This window comes from Ascidiella aspersa, chromosome 7 (assembly GCF_963924565.1).
Source record: "Ascidiella aspersa chromosome 7, kaAscAspe10.2, whole genome shotgun sequence".
Taxonomy (NCBI): Eukaryota; Metazoa; Chordata; class Ascidiacea; order Phlebobranchia; family Ascidiidae; genus Ascidiella; species Ascidiella aspersa.
The window spans coordinates 13,870,177-13,886,655 of NC_139453.1; the positions used below are offsets into that span (position 1 = coordinate 13,870,177).

At 35.2% G+C, this 16,479-nt stretch overlaps 2 protein-coding genes across 2 annotated transcripts; one reads left to right on the forward strand and one right to left on the reverse strand.

Annotated features, from left to right (window-relative positions):
- Positions 1–1,957: 1,957 nt before the first annotated feature.
- Positions 1,958–3,220, reverse strand: LOC146137955 (transcription initiation factor TFIID subunit 10-like). The gene is made up of 4 exons (XM_083394106.1): positions 3,093–3,220; positions 2,856–2,920; positions 2,638–2,760; positions 1,958–2,467 (listed from the first exon to the last, which is right to left on the reverse strand). Exons 1-4 carry the CDS (start codon positions 3,204–3,206, stop codon positions 2,386–2,388), a joined length of 384 nt encoding a protein of 127 aa, XP_083250232.1. The 5' UTR covers positions 3,207–3,220; the 3' UTR covers positions 1,958–2,385.
- Positions 3,221–5,861: 2,641 nt separating this feature from the next.
- On the forward strand, positions 5,862–14,842 carry LOC146137956 (uncharacterized). Its single transcript, XM_083394488.1, has 12 exons — positions 5,862–6,065; positions 8,492–8,685; positions 8,795–9,253; positions 9,375–9,613; positions 9,680–9,859; positions 10,188–10,400; positions 11,139–11,230; positions 11,571–11,763; positions 12,326–12,466; positions 12,939–13,094; positions 13,388–13,520; positions 13,770–14,842. The coding sequence occupies exons 1-12, from the start codon at positions 6,054–6,056 to the stop codon at positions 13,873–13,875; spliced, it is 2,118 nt and encodes a 705-aa protein (XP_083250614.1). The 5' UTR covers positions 5,862–6,053; the 3' UTR covers positions 13,876–14,842.
- The last annotated feature ends 1,637 nt before the right edge of the window (positions 14,843–16,479 follow it).

Consider the following 16,479-nt stretch of genomic DNA (forward strand, 5'->3'; position numbering starts at 1 on the left):
CAAACGATTACGTTTTCCATGGTTGTTACTATTCATAATCCTAGCAACGCAAACTCCATTGTTAAGTAGCATTCCTCTTCCCAATCTTATTTCTCGTACCTATAACCTCTTATCTTAACTTAATTAGTCAGTGCTCTCTTTATTTTTCTCCTTCGACGTTTAACAATTAGGCCACACCATTGTTTTTCATGCTTACGTAAAAGGATAAAATAACACAAAAAGACAATGCTGTGATCGTGGTCATTGGCTAACAGTTGGCAACCTTTTTTGCACTGCGGACCGGTTTAAAACTAAAATTTTGTCGCGGACCGGCCTTAAAAAACAACAAATGTTCAGGAAAGAAAATTTATTGCAACTTTCGATGCGAACGTTATGCTTGCTTTGCCGCAAAGAGGTTCTCCCATCTAGGAATTATTGAACTTACTGACACGAGCGGGCGGCATCCGGCCAGCCAAACAATTTAGTTTAACCCGCAGACCGCAGCTCATTTTGAATAAAACTTTTAGGCCTTCACGGTTTTTTTTAAATTACACTTGTATACCATTATTGCCAATTCCTATATTCTTACCAGCTTGTCAAAATAAGGATATTTAAAGCATTCTTTCAAAAGAAGTCACACTTTTGTATAACATATAATAATGTATGATCCCATTTTTGACCAGGCCCTACAAGACACTTTTGATAGTTAGCCTATGTATTGTAAAAACAAAAAAAATAATGAAAAAAGTAGGAACCACAGACCGACACCTGAGAAGTATGGAATAGAATGTATGGGACATCCGTACAAGGCTTGCCAGAATGATGTCAGAAAAATCATTAGGCTTTTGACTTTTTTGTCATTTTATAGAGTCTACATTACAACTATAGAGGCTAAAACTAATTATTATACATACGTTTTTTCGAAAACTTTCCTGCCTAAATATCAGAATAATAAATTATTTCAATATGGGGCATAGTTTATAAACATTCTTTGCATGAAATTATATTGTACTTTAAGGTGAGCACGCTTAAAATTAAATCACATGATATTTTAGCCCATTTTTCGATATATTGTAAGTACTAGAAGTAAATTTCGTAATAAAAATTTGCATTATGGATGTTGTGAACGATCTATGTAACGCATATGGCCAGGAAACACTAGTTGTTTTGAACCTCACGAGAGCTGTAAACTAATTTGCATTTTTGATCATACCAAACAACCATGGAGTAGTAGGCTATTAGAACGAAGTTAAATGTGTTTCAAATACTTTTTTTAGGTTTTACGTACTGTTTGTGTTTAAACAAAATTTAAATCTGACAACCCTGCTACGGACCGCTAGCCAACTCCTCGCGGACCGGTACCGGCGTTTGCCGACCACTGGGCTAACTAATTAACACATAATAAATTCTTGGCTAAGCAGCAAACCTAGTTCTTGTCGTATTGTACATAAATATAGACACTTTTTGTATACGGAAGCAAATATTTTAGACTGTCGCTTAAAACTACATATTGTGCAAGGTTGGCTATTGAAAATCAGTGCTTACGCTACTCTCACAACTCGTATTGGAAGAACTTAACTTATTTCAGTCTATAGCCTCATTCACGTATAAAAAGCAAAGCTTACTGCGGACACACAACGAACCCGAGAAGGGGAATTAAAGCTGTGTCCCAGATGAACAAATAGACTCGCTCTGTGCGTATAGAAATTTGAAACCGGTACAAGAAAAGAGCCCTAGCAAATAGCAACGATAGGGCTTGTCTTTGATATGGTCCAGTGGATTGTTTGCAGAGATATGTCTTCACGTACTTTTGATAACGACTGGGGTCAGACGAACTACAATTAGAGCGGCAAATCGCAAAAATAACTATATGGATATTTCTTTGTTTGGGTAGATTTTTTGATAAAGGGATTGTACTTGAATTTGCATTTCTTCGAATGTATCTCAACAGACAGTGAATACTATCGTGCACTTAAGAGATTCTTAAACATTATGTATTTTTTATGATCCGAAGTTGATGATATAAATGAACGACAAAACATTCACAAATTGTAATAAAATTATTATTAGGAAATTTAGCAGTCTGATTTATTTTGTCAACTATATATTCAACCTAGTTACATTCAAAAGCGAGAAGGTGGTATTGAATTACTGTACCATCAACACAATAAAAACAAGAAAACTTTTTTTGATAACCCACAAATAAAATTTGACAAAAATGCTTAATTTAAGATTTTTTAAACAAAATTAAATCATGTCCTAGATGCAATACCAACAGAAAACACTGCTCAAGGGTTTGTCTTAAAATTCTTCAAAGGCTGGTCAAAGCCAATCTGCCGGAACGCCAAGTTCGATATTGACAGTAAGTGCTTGTCGTGAGTGTCACTTGCTAAAAGCAATAGATCTTCATGTGTAGTAAGCTGGTTTCTTCACCTTAATTCCTCGCTCAGCCAAAACTGGGGTTAAGTCATCCATTGTCAGAACAACCCTTTTAAAAAGAATGAATTCATGAAGAGGCTTAAAACCTAATTTGATTGTTTGTTAACAAAGCAAAAACATTTTAACTACAATACAGTGATAATAAGTTTTTCATTCAGAGTGTTTAAGATACAACGTTTAAGGCAAACATTAGTTGAATTAATTATAAAATTTTCCTACTTTTTGTCCTTCGACTTGAGTGAGCGTGCATTCTGTGCAGATCCTTTCATCTTGTTAAGTTGTAAAGCATCATTAAGAATGTCAGACATGAACTTCTGGGCTGCCAACGATATTATCCTCACTCTAAATGCAAAAATATTTTCAGTTAGACTTACATACTTGCCAATGTGCAATTAGTTTATTGTAAGAAAAATAACAAAAAAATATAAAGCATTCACATTCGGGTGTCTGTAGTGCTGACTCCTGATCTGTTCAAATAGAATTCTGCTACACCATCTGGAATCTAAACAAATAATTTATATATGTTGAAAAAAGTAATGAACCATGTGTGTGCAAACAAATTATTTTTAAGTATACCATATTTTTTATTAAATTTCCAAATGTAAATATACTGTAAACCACATCCGATTCACTAAGATTTACTCAAAGGCTGTTAAAACAAAGCAGAAACTCACTGTTGGGGTATAATTTTCTAGCTGTTGCATTAAGTCAAGAAACTGTGAATCGTTTAGCTGCAAATCTTCATCTTCCTCACTCAATACATCTCTTTCAGTTTTAACTCCATTCATATCTAGGCCTACAGTTGCTTAATAAACAAAGCAATATTACACATTATGTAATTTAATATAAAATTGATTTTGCTTTTGCCTTACACACATACACATAAACCATTGCAAAATTAATGCATTTTTATATATAATTCCAAAGTATTAAAATCGCACGACATTTGAAGCCAGTTTCACATCGTTGAGGCTGAGGTTATTGCAAGATAAAGAAAGAGGTTAATAGTATGACTTGCATTTTTTTAAATACTTAACTATAGACATTTGAAAAAAGCTATTTGCTTTATAGAATTGAGGCTATTTTAGAATGATTTGACTGGGACTTGGTTCTATGGCCTTGTTCCTATATGGTATTTCCGGCAAGTTTTAAACACTTTTGGTGAACTCAAGCGGTGCTAGAGAAAATCCTAGTCAGGAGGTGCCCATTGAAAAGTTTTAAGGCACTTTTCACAAGAATAAAGTGCGCATCCGAATAGAATTTTAGAATAAATTTAGCTTTTATTCCAACAAATAAAGGCAAAGTTTGCTCGCTATTGGGAGGAGACAAACGTAACATCATGCTTAATTAAAACAACTAAAGAACAGTCAGGATATGCCTTGGATGCCACTGTGAAAAGCATGGCAGATGCAACCGATAGTTCTTTCAACTTTTTAAAAGTGCACCCCTAAAATCTAATTTGGACACCAAATATGAAAAAAGGCTTGTGTACCTTATTTATCGCCCAGATTGGAAACTTTGGATTTTGCAGCTTGAAATTATGTGGGTGTAATAACATTTCCGCCAAATAGGCGCGACTGTTCTAACATTATTTGAGAAATTTGCACGGCTGAAAATGGTTGACTATACTGAACACAGTTAACGCGACAAAAGTTTTGCACGTTTGAGCGATTTTTCATGGCCACCACGGAAACTGAGCGGTAGATTTATCCCAGGCCTTACTCCCCAACCTGGTTTATCACATCGGCATACGTTTACAATGCAATGTATTCAATACAGAGTGCATCGGAAAATCATTAAGTGTTTTTGACCCTTGTTGCACCCAGTCTCCAGTCACAGATTTTTTCGGCCTGCACCCACGAGCGACAGAGCATAAATGAGCTTAATTAAATCTTTGGAGCTAATATAAAATGATTTTAATAATGACATAATTTTAGGTAGAATTTTTTCGTCATAATTCCATGGAATTTTCATTTTTCAATCCCGTTTCCCGGAGTGCAAAAATCCGGGCAAAAGAAGAACCCTACTAAGCATGCACCTGCAACAGAATGCAGACTAGCAGCCAACATGCCACTGAAGGGAACAGTGTACAGCAGCTTTAAGTGCTAATTTTGTGTTTTAAATATAAAAAATCAACACCAAAAATTACAAAATCAAGGTGCTGGACTGCTGGCCTTAAAATCCTAAAACAAAAAACACTATTTGAGTTAGGGTACGGGTTAACGTTTGCATGGGTGGGGTAATTGACCCCCCAACACCCAAGTCAACGCTAACCCCTAACCCAGGGCTAAACTCAACTGGTGGACCGGACCGCAGTGCGAATGCGGACCTTTTCTCTATCAGCATTTACTAAGTTACTTTCGATTTAGGAGAGTTTTTTCTTTGGAAAACAATTGGGCACTGGTCTAGAATCCTCAACGCACATTATTTGGGTTAGAGTACGGGTAAGCGTATTGAAGGCGATCCTCCAGTTATGTACAGGGTTGCCAGATAGCAAAAATAAAATAAAAGCCAAATCTACTACAAACTCTAACAAGCCTATGTTTTTCCTTAAATTAATAAAAAAATGCAATAAAAAGTCATGCTTGTACATTGAATTTCTCTTTTTGAGGCAATTTTTCTCAACTTTTCGGTTTTCGAAAAATTTTCTTGACAACTTTTTCTCTTTTCGTAAATTTGTTTTCCAATTTTTTCTCTTTTTGTATTAGTTTTATCTCTTCTTAACATAACACTTATGAATTTGTTGAATAAAGCAAAAAAGTCGAAAAAAGAAAAATCCAAAGAGGTTCAAAAAAATCCTAATTTTTTTTAAATTTGGCTTTAAAAAAAAGACGATTGTCATTTCGGCAAAATAATTTTTTTTTTCAATTTTTAAAAATTTTAGATCCGCATACCACAATTTCACAATTTTCAGTTTAACAAACTATTTTAACACTATTATCCACAAATATGCAGTAATCTGTTATAAATAAAACATGTAAACAACATATCTTAAACAAACAAACATAAGAAAAATACTGTAAAGAGGATAAATATAAGAAAAAATGGCGCTCTTTCACTTACGTACGTGAAAAGTTATGCAAAAAACAAAATAATACCGCATACCACAAAGCATATTGTTTGGGTTAGGGTGCGGGTTAGCGTTTGGGTAAGAGTGGGTGTTTTTTATTAATAATAACTTGACCCACCCACAACCAAACGCTAACCCGCACCCTAACCCTTACAATATGCATTGTGGTATGCGGCATATGAAGAAAGTTTTTTTTTTATTAATTTTTGCGTACAATAGTGAAAGAGAGCCGAAAAAATACCGTATAGAGAAAAATGGAATAACAAAAGTTCCTAACACAAAAAATGTTCATAAAAAATCGCTGTAGATATACTTCACTGCAATCTCTACAAGATAAACTAGACTCTCAGTCATTCAGAAATTTCCAGCGAAATGAGACAAAAGTGGAATAAAAAGAGTTCATAAAAATCACTGTCAACACAAGCTCTACAAGATAAAACTAGTCTCCCAGCACTCTGGCCATTCAGAAGTTTCCAGCGAAATGAGTCTTTCGAAGCTTAACCTTTTCGAAGCATAACCATGAAGTCTTGTGGTTGATTGATGCGAAATTGAACAATTTTTCAAGATGGCGGGCCAAGTATGTTTGGTTTTAACAGTTTACAATCTTTAATACTGTGTACTTTTCAATCATAAACAAATGTTGAGCGTTTAGAACATTTTTGTTATTCCTTTCACAACTTTTGCCATTAAATTGAGCATTAGATACTAAGATGCAACAGGACTCCGAACAAAAACGTTCACATTGTGCCACATACAGTCATTTTTTTCAGTGCTGGTCTAGAATCCTACCACTTTTTTTACAATAACGAAACAAATTGTAAAAATTGAGATTAAAACAAAGAAATAAATCTGGAAGAATATAATATATTAATAATACTTCCGACCCAGCCAAACCCCCACCATTTAACCCAAATAATAGTAGCAATATAAACCCCCGGTCGAAAATGTGGTAGGATTCTAGACCTTCTAGATGCAACGCCATCTTTGTCTAAGAGTTTTCAAACAAGACTGAAACTGTGTATAATTTGGGACAATTAAACGATTTTTAAGGCAAAAAAGTAAAATTTTAACATCTAATAGAAATTGGGTACACTATGCACGGATCTGTAATGTAGCTTAATAATAAATTTCAAAGCCAAAAGGTTGAGTAGATCGACAGCATCTTGATCACTAACGGAAAATGATACAAGTTCGTATCGAAACGTCTTAATCAAGATGCTGTCGATCTACTCGACCTTTTTGGCTTTGAAATTTATAATTAATAGAAATTGTATTTTGTAGTAGAGAAAAGTGCTTATGGAATGTGTATTAATAAGAAAAATTCTCATTGCATTTTAGTTAGGTGATGGCAAATAGTACACCCGAAAAGCTAGTCTAAGTTCCAACTCGGGCCTTGCCAAGTTCAAATGGTTGCCATGGGGACCAGTAGATCAATCAGCAGTATTGTTTGTCTACCGAGTAAACAAATCACAGACATAAGCAAATTTATCAACGTCTTCTACGGCATATCTAAACTTTAAAGTTGGTGATAGCCTTAAACATATTAACAGACCACCATGCAATCATTAACTCGATAGTAAGGACATCAAAATTGCTTCTTAGGAACATAGTAATTTCATACTTCGGTTGCTAGAAATATAAATTAAACTGCAAGACCATAGTAATAAAAATAAATAAGCAAATAATGTAGATGAAAATTGAAATTGTATTGGATGCGGTGCTTGAGTTCTTCTTCAAAAAGATGTTGTGTGCCAATGGTCATATTGTTAGTGAAAACACATCCAAGTTTTACCGTTTGACAAACTTTTTTAAAACTCTCCAATATTTGATTATTGTATATTTATTTTAATTGTCCTATACAGTCTGTTTGCGGTTAGATCTGCTTTTTTGTTGTCCTGTGCATACACATGTCTTAATAACCAAATTTGCAGGTTTTTGGGACACTATAATCTTTGATAGTTTCTGTGTATTGCAGCCTTTCATTTTATTAGTATTTGCTTCCTGATATAACCAACTCGGGCTTTATTTAGTCACAACCTTTGTTGTACACCAGGGTGCAACCAACCGAATTATTTGAACTGCCATCTAGCAGCAACTCTATTTTACAAAATGGTCTTTAATGTCTGTCATGTGTCTCACCGTGGCAAGATGCCTCGGTTTGCATAAAATAAATCTAATAGGCTTTCCCTTTTTCACAAATGTGTTTTTTGTAAATTTATTCGTTGTTTTAAGATAATATATTCCACTCTAGTTCACACATTGCTATTTTTTTGCGATGTGCAAAACTTTTTTTGGCCCACCTCCTAAGATGAAGTGAGCACACATAAATGTTCCAAGTTTTATATCTAGAAGCTACTAAGCTGAAAACAATGTATAATTACTAAATTAGTTAGAAATCATCCTAATGCCATAATAATCAAAACTTGTAAATAAACCCAGAGATTTCTATTTTGCATTTCATCGAAATATAACACTAAATTAAAACCAGTATGTGCAAGACCACACATTTTATGAAATTTCTTATTGTTGGTCAACTTTAAAATTATGCAAAGGTTGGAACTAACATAATTTTAGGAAGGTTCTCGTTTATGCCTATAGTTTGTGCAGTTACTTTTTCCTTGGTTTGGTCTTTTTGATGTATTTTGTGTCTGGCATAAACAAAAATTATCTAAATAAAAAGTACAAACTTTCTATTACTGGTGGCTGCATGTCCAACAAACTTTTTCTTTCCAAAAATGTCGCAAAAAAAGGTTTAGGCAACACTGGCTTAATTTATCCAATGCACAGATTTTGATAAAAAATATTTATAAAATATCAATTTTCATAAATAAGACTATTCAGCCATAGTATCCCCAAAGCGTGATCTTTCTAAATAAACTTACTATTTAAAAGAGCCTTGGTTGGTGGGCAAACTCAACCTTTATAGTGCTTCTATCTCTTTCGTGTATTTGATTGGTATCCTTAATGATTATGAAATTAATATAGAAACATTTGTATTTACAGAACATGTCATTCTCTTCCAAACTTACTGTACTTGACTCAAGTGAGTTTTTAACCAGCAAAGATGAAACTCACTACGTTGGCTGCGGAGGTTTTGCTCATGTTCGAATTTGTGAACATCCAAAGCTCGGAAAAGTTGTGGCTAAGTGTTTCACAATCACAGGAACAAAAGACGTTATAAAAAAACGCCTCAATAAGTAAGAGACTGTTGTTTATTTTTAATATTTAATGCTTTGTTGTAATTTTTTCCAAAAAAATGCAAAGCTTATATATTTTTGTCAAAACCCTGTTTCATTTTTTGCTTAGTGTTAAAAGAGAAGCAGATGTGTTGATTCGAATGGATCATCATCATATTGTAAAAATATATGGCATCACAAACTGGAATTTCAACATAGTTGCCATTATCTTGGAGTATATTGAGTGTGGAAATCTTGATGGTTTACTCCAATCAAGTGAGGAGATAAGTTGGGATCAACGACGCCTAATTGCCTGGCAAATTAACTCAGCTCTTAAATACCTTCACAACCATCCAGATGGTAAAAGTTTTTACCATGGAGATATCAAGCCAGTTAATGTGCTTCTTGACAAGTACTTAAATGTAAAATTGGCGGACTTTGGATCTGTAAATGTGGTCAAAGCTACTGGGTGGGACTCTACGACTTTAGATGTAGAGGCAACAACACAGAACACTGCACGTTATACAGCTCCTGAGCTGATGGATGGAATAGAAGCTGATCGAACTGGTCCTCCTTCAGATATGTACAGGTTTGCAAGTTATTTAAACACATGTTTATGTTATTTTATCAATAATTAAGTTATTGCGTAATTTTTTAAATAGATACTTATGGTCGTTCAACTAATAGCAACCTGATTTTCATGTTCACAGTTACGGCATGTTGTTGTATGAGATGATCTTCAGAACCCGGGTCTACGAAGGAGCACAAGTTTCCGAATTCCAGCTTTCAATCCTCATTTTCAAAGGTGAGAGACCTCGCCTAAACAAAGTAGAAGAGGCTGAAGCCTCTTTGACAAACAACAGAGATCGAAACATCGTCTCTCTTATGATTGAACTGATGAAGAAATGCTGGGATGGAAACCCTACAAAAAGACCAACTGCCATAGAAGGTAAATTGGTAATCTGTCTAGTAAAAGTCTGTAACTATATAATGCTTTCTGTATTACAAATTTTAGTTGGAAAATATTTGGAAAGCGTAAATAAAAAGGATTCTCAATTGGAGAGTGAAAAAAGGGCAATTATAAAGAAGTTAATGCGACCTCACAAAACAGCTGAACAACTGACAAGCCTATCAAGTTTTGTTACATCATTTAAGGAAGCCCTAAATTCCCCCACAGTAACAATGGAAGGAAAATGTAAGTTTTGAGCTATTTATCTGTGTCAGGGTCGGGCAAATTGTAAAATGTAAAAGTCATTGAAAGAAAATCCAAAAACAGTGGCCCCAAAAATCACTAATGTCAATACGATCTGGTAAACTATGTAAGTTTTAAACAAAATACCTTGCACAAAAAACATTTTTTTTTGTTTGACTATGCTCTAAAAGTCTTTGAAATGTCTAATAAATCGATTAGGCTTTGCTGGTCTGTAATGTTTCATCACATTGGCACCAGAACAATAGGTACATATTATGCCACAATCTTTTTTTCCACTATGTTCTAGCACAATATGTACTTACATTTGCAGCTCAAACAGTTACACATCCAACTGTGTCAAATTTGAACTTAAATCAAAGAACAGACATACAGGAAAGTACCGACATACAGGAAAGTACCAACATACAGGAAAGTACCAACATACCTGAAAGTACCAACATACAGGAAAGTACTAACTTATGGAAAAGTACCAACATACAGGAAAGTACTGTCCCCGACTCGAACATTGGAGTAGAAAAACCTGGTAAATACCTTGTTTTATTGTTTTTGCATCACACATCTCTTAAATAGTTCTTTAGATATTTTTATTAAAACCGCACGTGTTTTAATTACTTGTGGGTTGAAACAAGGCGTCTCATATTGTCGCCTTGTTTCCATTATTTTTGTTGCTTTGGCTTTGCAAGCTAAAAAATAGTTTTAACCTAAAGTATATTTATAACTTACCCATATAGGTATAACCTCTACCTAATAACAATCTTGTCAGAAGAACCATTTACATTTGATACAATGCCTGGCAGCAACAGTATATTAATGTTTTAAAATAACACATGCCAAAAATGTTGTTCTGCGAATTTTCGTAAAAAAATTGCTTTTCACCAATGATTTAACCTGCCTTTCTATTCGGGTCGTTAACATAGTTATCAAATGATCGACCTTGGTTGTTCGAAATGCACTCGCATTCGGAGCGCGGTTTATGGACAAAGTTATTTTTTTTTAACTTTCATCACGCAATTGTAAGTAAAATTTCGAACATGTTAGAATTCATTATTACAAGGGGCACCAGAATTTTATAAATACAAGTTGAACCCCAAATTGATTGGAACCACTGCTCTTATGATTTGCGTATGAACCACGTTATTTCTAGCTGTGCTCTTTTATATTGAAGCAACTTTCCACAAAACGAATTCAAACCCTATGTGAGGGAACTTTGTTCCAACTCAGATAGCTCCAAACCAAGTTTCAAACCCGATGTTGTTTTTAGATCCAAAGCACTTTCTTCAGGTTGGAGGTAGCGGGTCAGAACAAGACTGCACGAAGTGTGACGTCACCAACAATTACATCAAAATGATGCCGGTAAATTTTTGTATGTATATGCCGAAACGATAACCTATATCTGTAGTTTAACGCGAGTGACATCATTAGTGAAGGTGAATTGTAAGGATCATTTGTAAACACGTCCAACAAGTGATGCTGAGACAAATACCAAACGTTTAATCACTAAAACCAAACGTGAAGTCAATATTAAACTATATTAATTTTCACCCTGAAAACAAATCGTTGGGATTTACTTTAAAAGTTCATAGAAAGATGGTTAATGTTGGTTAAATGTGAAGCTTTTGTAATATCGCCTTCACAAATACCTCAGTTATCGACATTCAAGCATCTTTGTAAATGTTGATTCGATTTTGAGCAGAAACTGAACGAGGGAAGGTTTGGATCAACTTCGGTGAAGGTTGGGGATTGCGTTTTCACAATCGGGGGATTGGATTGTGATTTCTCAAGCATCACAAGTTGTGAAGTGTTAAACGTCATCACTGGAGGTAGTTGGGAGTTTGTGGCTCCAATGCCCGAAGATCGATGTTGGGCAGCATCTACTGTTATCAACGGTAATACATCAGTTGTACTGACAAAAGTTTTGTGAATTTCTAGGTTTAATGCAAACATACTGAGACTATGTGAACCCACCACAACATAAGTGTGACAATGTTTATTATGTACGTCCGATAAAGATACTTACAACAATATACCGCCACCCCTTTACTTAAGGTTAAGCACAACAGTATAATGACGTCACACTTATATATTTAATTGTACGTTCCGGTTGGTTCTTTAAATATCGTCAATTCATGTAGAATCTTTTTGCAGCAATTGCATGATTAAAAGTTGGGAAACTTGGTTATTCAAAACACTATAGTGCATTGCGTAAATAAACACGAAAACTTATTATTTAACTGAAATTCAGTACAGAGTACGAGGTCAAGTGTTTGTTGGTATTCTGTGTCAAAAAACATGTTAGTTATTGGAGGTCGACCGACCTACCTATATTTACCATATGCGCACAATACCTTGCCTTTAAAACTCTAATTTAAGTTACTGATTTGATTAATGCCGAACTCAAAGTGAGCAGAATGAGTTTCGTTGTGACCAAAACCACCACTTGCTTTTTAGGTTTTATCCTCGTCACTGGTGGGTTGGTTGGGTACAATCATCGATCCACGTGCTTGCTGTATGACGTAACACGAAACTCGTGGTCCAAGTCACGTAACATGGATTCTAGAAGGTCGAATCATGCAATGGCGGCTTTGGATGGTGATTTGACTGTTGCGTCATAATTTAAACTATTAAAGGCAGGCCACAAAGTGCTGAGAGCCTATAGGAGGGGCCACAAAGCCATAAAAGTTTGGGAACCACGGTACTAAGGCGTTCGGTTAAATCTATCTATATTTTCCCACTGAATGTATTTCACCAGAGGGCCCATAGCATTGGCATTAGCCATGTTCCCATTTAACGCTATTCATATCTTTACGTGGGTTTCGTGATTTCCTGGGAAGTTTGTTTTTCTTTTTAGTTGGATAATGGTAAAAAATGCACACATCAGGTTAAGCGGGATTCACACACTTCGAAGGTTATTGTTCGCAAATGCAAATATACTACCAACATAAGATATCCATTTGTGGCCGTGTCATAAACTCTGTCACAACGTGACGCCATTATTTGTCTTTTAACTGTTTACACCTCTTGTTATGTCATAAAGCAACATTGTTGCTTGTTTCACTTCCAGATGTGGCTTATTCTATTGGAGGAAGGGATGGTTACTCATTCTTCAGATCATGTGAAAAATACCAGGACGATCGCTGGTTCGAAGTTCCATCAATGATCAATGCAAAAGATGAATTAGCAGCTGTTGCATTCGAAGGATGCATTTACGCAATCGGGGGTAAGCAACGTGTCTGCTACTTGTTATTATGAGATCTGTACAAAAGAAAAGTGATAGTGTTGGATAAATAATCGATTCTACACAACGACATAAAATGAACATGGGGATATTACATGGTGAGGTTTTATTACTTTAGTAATCAAAAGGGAATATTTATCTGCATTTGTTTTATTCCTAGGTTTCACATTAATATTATAACTAGTATACTCGGTTATTGACGTTTCAACTTGACTAAAAATTATATTTGTTGTTAACGTTGTAAACTTTATCCAGTACCTTTCTTGCTTGTTTAGGTTCTCACTGCAAAGACACAGTGGAACGTTACGACCCAAGAACGAGCAAGTGGAGCAAGGTTGCATCAATGAACACTGGACGTATGAACCACGGAGCTTGCGTTTTTCAAGGGAAGATTTACGCCGTGGCTGGGTGAGAACTTGTTTCAAGATTATCATACAAAATAGATTTACGATCATGAGTCACAGCTTTTTAGTATTATTATGTCATGGAGACACTACGTTTAACGAACCAGATATTATTTTTAAGGAAATTAAATGCCGACATAATCATAAGCGTTGGAAATGAAAACAACTAGGTCAGGTCGTTGTTGCAGTTTCGTTGTTTTTATTGTGGGTATTTCTATGCAAGCCCAACACAACTACGTTGTATCTATTACAGGTGGCACGAGAAATCTGTTGAAGTTTACGATCCACGCGCAAACAGATGGACTCATTGCTTCGACACACAAGTTGAACGCAACTACTGCAATGTTGTGGCCGTTTAAACTAAACTAGTCAACTTAATATTAACAATCGGGAACGAATTCGAACATTGTTTTTTTCTACTAATTCGCGGAACGAAACCAAGCCACATTACTATATGATTTATTTAATTGTGTACGGTTTGGTGCGTCATTGAATTATAAAGCATCTGGGGCCAAATTATGGACAAATCATCGTTATATTTCAACAGGGGACACTGGCCACCGCACTGCCTCACTTCATTAATTCGATACTGGACAAACTGCCTCGACATTGGACGTGCATATTGTCATTATGCAGTATTAATTTATTTATTAGAAAAAATAAAATATAACTTCGCTTTCAACGAATTAAGCTCGCAGCACCACAACACGTATGTAAGTGTAGCGATCGGTAAGTTAATAGGTGTATATTTTCTATCGCTCTGGCGTTAAAATATTATGGCGCAAAAGCGACTACGCTAGTAGAACGCCTACTGGAGAAAATATGTGGGATAACGACTTTAAACAGGTTTCCTTTACTTGTGTAACAAACACGGTATAATTACTAGGACAAACATACAGTAGCGTTACAAACGTAAGATAGTCTGGTAGTTACCTTTTTGAAGATATAATGGCGAACCTTCGTCGCCCGTACCTTGTACGTGCCAACATCCCAACCTTTGCTACGTCTTTTAAACAATGTCATAACCCAAGTCTAAATGTACGAGTTTTAAATGCGTTTGCCAGAACAGCGACTATTCCATGGATTATCATTTTTGCTATCAGCTTCAAATAGTTTTTTCCTGCTTTTATGATGCAAGATTTTTAAATAATTAGTACATTCATATTTTTTTACATGTTTAACATTGCCTCGTATTTTTGTAATTTTGCAAATGTGAGTGTGTGCTAAATTGTAAATCTCCACTGTAAAAAAATTCCGCTCTAACAAAATATGCAAAAGTTGTTTATTGTTTCCGGCATCGCCTAATAAATGTTTTGTTGCAGTTAGACTAAAACTTTGGTTTCTTTACTGTGGTAACAATTAAGCTTTGGTTATACCAAACTAACTTACATTTTATAGGCTTTTCATATTTTAGTAGATTCAAAATGTGACAACTTTCTAACAACGATATTTCAGGTCAAATACATGATTAACAGCATTTATCAACCGTTAAAGCAATCAAAATCCGGTATACTAACTACTAATTGCAATTCACGGATAAAGTATAGCCCTTACAACCATATTTGTGTGCCAATATTAACTCTGTTAGTGCATTAAAATTCTTGTTTGACTTTATTGTATGTTTCAACCAAGTTATGAAAATCTTTTCAAACCGAATGGACTTTGCGTTCTGTGGCACTCTTGTAGCCTTAATGTCAGTTTTGCCAACTTAAAACGTTAAAAGTTACAAACGCTTTAAGAGTTCGGAAGTTATTTCTCTATCTTATTTTACCGTGTGTGCTGAAATTTGTGCGTAAATACTCAACGAGTAATATCATTACAGTGAAGTGACTTTGTCTAGAGTTCAAGAAGTTAAGGACAGGTATTTTATTGCCTTGCTCCTTGGAGTCGGATACCTACAAAAAACGAGATTTTGTGTTATTACAACTGTGAATCAGGTGGGCCTCGGATTTTTTGGCACTTTAAAAACGTGTTTATAATTACTTTTAAGGAGGCAGTAAAGTCTTGGCACAAATTCGCTAAAAAAGCGTATACTTGGTTTGAAATTCTAGTCCTCACGTCGTCATCCCCCTACTACTATTAAAAAAGTGTACTAAAACTACTTTGAGAAAACGCGATAAATTTTCTAGTCAATCTATTTTAGCGTTTGTTAACCATTTGGGAGCAGACCTGGCGAGCGAAGCAAGCGCGATTTTTTTGGTATAACGGTATTTCTTTTAAATTTCTTGTTTTTGTTACATTTGAAAAAAAATGGTTAAAAATATTTGTCGATTATGTTTGAATACGTTTTCCGTTTGTCCGCGACGCACTTGGACTCGTGTCTAATTTGTCAAAGAGGCGGCGGGCCGGATGAAGTATATTGGCAGGCTGGTTCTGATACAGATTTGCATTAACAACAAAAAAGCTTTTAATTGTACTTGGTTTTAAGTTAGTTATTAAATAGTCGAGGTCAGCGTACGGTCACTTAAGCCGTCTCTGTAAATCTGCGCCGCTTTGCGCGAGTGCGGGAAACGAATTTTACAATGTTTTTGAAAGATTCATTATATGGCACCATAAGCTCGTACATTACTACAAAGCTTAAAAATATGTCTTATTTTGGCGAAAATAGGCCATACTACCTAGGGAACCGCGAAAATAAGCTGCCTATTAAGTAAAAAAAAGTATACATATTTTTAGTGTTTTTTTTGGGGGGGGGGGGCATCAGGCGAGACGTTGTATTTATTTCCAAAAAAGTACTGTAGCCATGAAACATGCTGAATTACTGGTTTGAAAATAGGTTTTTCAACAAATTGCCCTACCAGCCCTACCTCCTTGATTATTATTGCAAACATTGCGCCAGAAAAATTTCAACAGAACCTCACATCTAAAAAGGCCCATTCATAAAACAAAGATGTGAGTTTTGTAGGCCCAGCCTACTATCAGTGTCACTGTATGTCCAGCAATATTTCCAGCATTTCAGAACC